At 33.7% G+C, this 6000-nt stretch overlaps 1 protein-coding gene across 1 annotated transcript; it reads right to left on the reverse strand.

The window, feature by feature from the left end:
* Nucleotides 1-1356: 1356 nt before the first annotated feature.
* Nucleotides 1357-2514, reverse strand: LOC116020707. The gene has a single exon (XM_031261202.1). The coding sequence runs from the start codon at nucleotides 2321-2323 to the stop codon at nucleotides 1523-1525; it is 801 nt and encodes a 266-aa protein (XP_031117062.1). The 5' UTR covers nucleotides 2324-2514; the 3' UTR covers nucleotides 1357-1522.
* Nucleotides 2515-6000: the final 3486 nt, after the last annotated feature.

A 6000-nucleotide genomic window follows, 5' to 3' on the forward strand; every position in this document is an offset into this window, starting at 1 on the left:
AGGATAGTGAGTTATGGGCATTGAACCATTTACAACCAAGCAAGCGATCAAGTTAGCTAACGGAGGATAGTGAGTTATGGGCATTGAACCATTTACAACCAACCAAGCCATCAAGTTGCAGCTAACTAGCTAATGAATGGTTCAATAGGCAGGATTTGAGAGAAAAGATCAAAGTTCAGTTTTTTATAACAGTAGTGTGTGTAGGAATTATGTTTAAAGTGGACAGATCTTTGTATGTACCGATATTTGATCCTAGTTGCTGAGCCATTGAATCACCGTGACCGTGATTTATATTTTCTCAAATACTATCGAATCGAGATGTGAGGTTCTTGGAGTTGGAAATTCAATCTTGAAGTTGCAACTAGTTAGGGTCCTAGCTTAGGTAGAAAAATTACAAAGTTTGTAACTCATGGAGTGGGAGCCATAATCCACTAAACCATTCCTGACACCTGACTTTGTCTGAACATTTGCAGAGAAGGCAATTCAGAACCAACTAAAAAGGTTTACTGTGCAAACTGATCTTATTCTCTGTGCAATACATGCACTTTACTCATTGCTGATGCAGCCAATTGCCACACTCCCCTCCCCTCTTGTCCTAATCCTGGGTTCCATTTAACCAAAAACCCAACAACAACATACAAACATGCATGTGTGTGTTAGGCAACCGAAAGCTATGTCAGATCCATAACACTTAATAATGTGAATGCAATGTCAAGCTCCTTACAATTCAAAAAATAAGCATGTGCCATGCATTGCCCTTGGCCCCAATATATCAGCCCCATTTTTTCCTTTTCCTTTTCTTCTTTTCTAAACAATTTGGTAGACGCTAAGTCACCCTCAAAATCCCTTCTATTATTGTCCCGGCCTAATAACAATGATCATGTTATAATAATATACCTCCAATTATTGTATATCCTCGTCTTGTTATTAGATTGTGTCAAATATTTTATAATTTTTACATTATATTATTCTTAATAACATTAATCATATATATAGGTATTGTGTATGTTTGTATTTGTGTGTTATAATAATATACGAATAATTATATATTAAGCTAACCGAATATTTAAAAACTTTTACAACTTTACTATAAGTAAGCATTTTATCTAGTGTTAGAAAATGGCATGTCAAATAAATGTAAAAAGCAATATCAAATATAAGACACCATATTCACATCTGTCAAATAATTTCACAAAGTCCATAGAGGTTTATCGCTTCACTTAATGTCATATATCACGATTGAAGGTGACGGAGGAAAAAATGAGTCGGACGAAACTGAAATTACTTAAGTATCAAAAAATAGTAATAATAATAAGAATTTCACGAAACATTTTAAATATAATAGTGATTATGCAATGAAAAATACGAGAATTCATCATTTAAGCGTTAGTTTATAACCTTGTAAACCAAGTTTAATCAATAACTTATCACAAACAAGTTGAAAAAACAAAAATGAAGAGGAAAGAAAAACAAGCCTTTTGGAGAAAATAATGGATTTATAGAAATCTGAAACAATAGGAAATCACTTCTTCTTGTTCTTATCTTTGCCATGGGAGAACATGGAACCTAGACCAAAGAGATTTGCCGGAGGAACATTCAAGACCGGATTAACCCTAACCCCATTGCTGGAATAAGAACTAGAACTAGCTTGGAATTTCTTCGAAGGAGGCTTATGATTGGAGGCAGAGAACAAATTGTGTTTGGTTGAAGAAGCAGAGCAAGACGAAGAAGATTTGTGGGATTGGTGTTTGAGGTTAAAGCTATCCCTGGATAGCGTTCTTTTCGGGATAGGCGACGACGAGCCGGTGGAATTGCTCCGGGATAAAAGCGGCAAAGGGCACAAAGTCCTAGCGTACCCACTCCCGCAATTCAAGCTAGAACTACGTTTGAATTTCCAGAAAACCTTGGAACCGCTCTGCTTTTGCCCGTCCGATGAGGATTCTAACGTTTCCGGTTTGGTTTCGCCGGAATTTTCCTTCTTGTCCTGGTTTTGCGACGCCGACGCCGACGGCGGCGGCGGAGGAGGAGTTTTTGGTGGCTGCGGCGCTTTTGGTGGGTCCTGCTTTCGCGGCGGACCACCCATTCTCCGCTTGATCTCAATGGGGAGAATTTTGCCGTTGAAGAAAAGCTCGTCGGCGGAAGATGAGTCGAGGTCGAAACTTTCGCGAAAAACACAGAAATCGAAATCCATGCTGGACGAGGAGGAGCTGGATCGAACGTATTGTTCGACGGGGACGATTTCGGCTTGAGAAATGTCGTGGGAGAAAGATATCCTGGGACTCAAACCCAAACTCGGATCCTCCGAACAAACTTCCATCGCCATTTCTTTTAGGTGTAGATAGAAAACTTGGGTTTAGGAAATTAAAGCAAACTACTTGGGACTTGAGAGTGATGATATGAAGGATGACATGCTTCAATCCTGCATTCGTGTATTTGTGTGTCACAGAGAGAGAGAGAGAGAGAGAGAGAGAGAGAGAGAGGGGGAGGGTGGTGGGCTGATATACATATACTATACAAATCTAGAACCTATTGTCAGAGCAAAAATAATTGGTGTATTTGTAAGTAAAATTTCCCCTGTTCTGATTTATAATTATTAAAAGAAAAAATTTTAAAAAATTAAAAATTGTGCACTTTTTTAGATTAATTAAAATACGCTAACTCAACCCAAGTAAAAGTGAAAATAAATGTTCCAGGTGGCTAGCTCAACTAGTTTAACCGATCACCTTAAAATGTTTGGTTCAAGTTATATAACATAATCAATGGAATGTGAGTTTTGGAATATAATGTCACATTTTCATGTTCGATTAAGTTATTGTATTTTTCTAAGAGAATATAACTTTCCCATAGGAATACAATATGTCCTCCACATAAGATTTTGAAGGAATGTGATTCCCTCACATAGGTATTTTGCGATTTCCATGCGTATTTACTACTTTTGCCATTTAATTATAATTACTATGAAATATATATTTTATGTTGTGTTATTACACATATCATATTTAATTATTTTTTAATTACATATATTAATTTATTTTTTATATGTCATGTTAACTTATAAAGTAATTTTATTTATCAAGTTTAAGCTCTTAGTTAATTATTTTTAAATCATGTACTTATATATATGTTATAATTGCCTTATTTATTTATTTATTTATTTATTTATTTATTTTAATTTTGAAGTTATAAAATGCATAAACATATGTTAAAGGTATTAAAGTAAAATAAAAAACATTATAACCTAAAAGATAACCCATAAACCAAATATGTTTTTATCGTTAGAGATATTAGATTCTATGTGGCTAAAGTTAGCTTTGACTTAACTACTTACCCATTCGGTAGGAGTTTGGTAAGTCTTCTAGTTATCGTATTATTGTATGATCATATTGGTTCATGAATGAATATCAGAAATATAGCTTCACTTAGTATCAGATAGCGTTAGGTCTATTCTATCCATTAATCTCTCTCCCATTACCAATGTCAACCAACTCTTCCGAGCCTACACTGCCGCCACCGTCCAGTCTCCGATCCGGCCACCTCCCTAAACGACCCACTAACATTGGCTCACCATTTCGTGTCAATTAAATTACATACCTCAATTTTAATCAAGAATCTAACATTCTCAGTAATTTAACATTCCCAACAATCTAATATTCCTAAGGTAATTTAACATTTTGTGAACCAAATGCCAAAAGTCTTGTTCCAAGGACACAGTGTGGGGTTCAAAGACCCCTTGTGCCCAAAGTATACATGCAAGGGTGGAAGCCTGGAGACTGATGGAGCTAGATTTATCTCCTTCAAGGAGTCGTGGTTTAGGATTAGTCTAACCTAATTTGAGATACTTAATGTATAAAAAAAAATAAAAATAAATATAATACTACTTTATTTAGAAGGAGAAAATATAAACTTATTCGCTTCTTTAGTAATTCAATGCCAAAAGTATCCAGACTTTGCAGACCCCTAATGCAGTAGTATGCCGAGTATGTTTTTGTTTTGTGTATTCTCATCGGCTTCTCGCTCTCAAACACAGAGAGAGAGAGAGAGAGAATTATTGTGACGTGGGGCTGCAGACAAATATGTTGGGCATGTTTCTTAGGAATGAAATTTGATCTACAAAAGTTTTTGCCATAACCAGTAGACAGCGAATATACACATTTTTAAATTCCAATTTACATAAAAATAATATTTTCTCAGAGCTTGAGAGATATTTTGAGAGAGAGATAAAGGAAAAAGAAAAAAGAAAAAAGAAAAAAGAATGTACATTATTGCTACAATAATTATTGATATATGGTATGGCAAGGCCGGGAGATGGTGACAATTGACAAAAGGATTTGGTCATTTTCAGTTTAGTGAGAAATAAACATCCATGTATAGTAGTGGACGCAGAGAAACCCTACTACCTATCAGGGATGTTTGGTGTGATTGTGTGGATAACAGATTGGATTAATTCATATACAATAATTACTAATCGTGGCAATTGTTTTGATCAGCGATGTGTACAGTAGTACTAATTGTTTGTTAAAACATGTTTGGGAAGTTAATTACGGAGTATTTATTATTAGAGTTAATACCACAAATGATCCTCTGACTATTGGGCTAGTACTCCTTTTAGTCCTCGACTTTCAATTCGATCAGTCCTCTGACTTTTATTTTTTACCACAAATAGTCCTTTGTTAAAATTTCTGTTAAATAGGTATTAAATCTAGGGGTAATATCGTCAAATTGATTAATATTATTATGACTACTTCTTTTTTAGAATTATGTGACAACATAATTAATTTCAAACATTAATAAACATTAACTTAATAAATATAAAGACAAATTGGACGTGACAAATTACATAAATAAACAAATTAAATAAAAATTCATGATTAATGTTCACAATTTGTACTTGATTAATTATATTAATTCAACAGTGGCGGCTTTCAGTTATGTCCCAAACAAAATGTTTGATCGATTAATGAAGAGTGAAAACTATTAACCGGCCATGTATGAACAACCATGAAGACGATGGGAGCAAGGTTCTTGAAAAAAATTTCTTCCATTTTAATCTGTTGGTTAAATTAAAACAGATAGCTCTAATATTAAATCTTCATTTTGTACGCATAATTATGAAAATAAGGTGTGTTGTCTTTTTATTTAGGAGTATTTATATTTGTTAATTGTTTCAATTATGCTTGTTGGTGAAAAATTCTAAACATTTTTATTTATGACCATTATATATATCAATTTGACGATAATACCCTAAATTTAACACCTATTTAACAAAAATTTTAATGGATGACTATTTGTTGTAAAAACTGAAAGTCAGAAGACCATTTGTGGTCGAATTGAAAGTCGAGAATTAAAAGGAGTACTACCCCAATAGTCAGAGGATCATTTGTGGTATTAACTCTTATTATTACTTCTTAACTTGTAAAATGTAGGGGTGGCAATTTGGTTCGGTTTATCCGAACCGAACCGAATCAGACCGATCCGAACCGATTCAATCCGAACTAGTAATACAAAATAGAACGGTTCGGGATTCTTGTAAACCGAACGATTCGGTTAAAAACTGAACCGAACCGAACTAAACTTTGTTAGGTTTTAATAATAATAATAATAATAATAATAATAATAATAATAATAATAATAATAATAATAGTAACAATAATATTAATAACAACAACAACACCAACAATAAAAATAATACGGAGTAATAAAGAAGTAAATCTAAGTCCCTTGATGTGTGCTCCGTCCGTCGTTTAATTCCTATTCTCACTTGTATGTTTGATTTCTTTATAGCTTGTTTTCTACTTTATGCTTTTGTTGTTTGCTGCAATTGTTCTTTACCTCACAATTAGTACTTAGTAGTATGTTTGGACTTTTATTTTGTTATATAATGTTTAGATTTTGGATATGGATAATGTGATAGTATGTTCAGAAAATTAGGAAATGTTGAAATTTGGAGACTTAAACCGAACCGAAACCAAACCGTTTCAAACCGAACCGAAACCAAATGTT

Source organism: Ipomoea triloba, chromosome 5 (genome assembly GCF_003576645.1).
Source record: "Ipomoea triloba cultivar NCNSP0323 chromosome 5, ASM357664v1".
In the NCBI taxonomy this organism is placed as follows: Eukaryota; Viridiplantae; Streptophyta; class Magnoliopsida; order Solanales; family Convolvulaceae; genus Ipomoea; species Ipomoea triloba.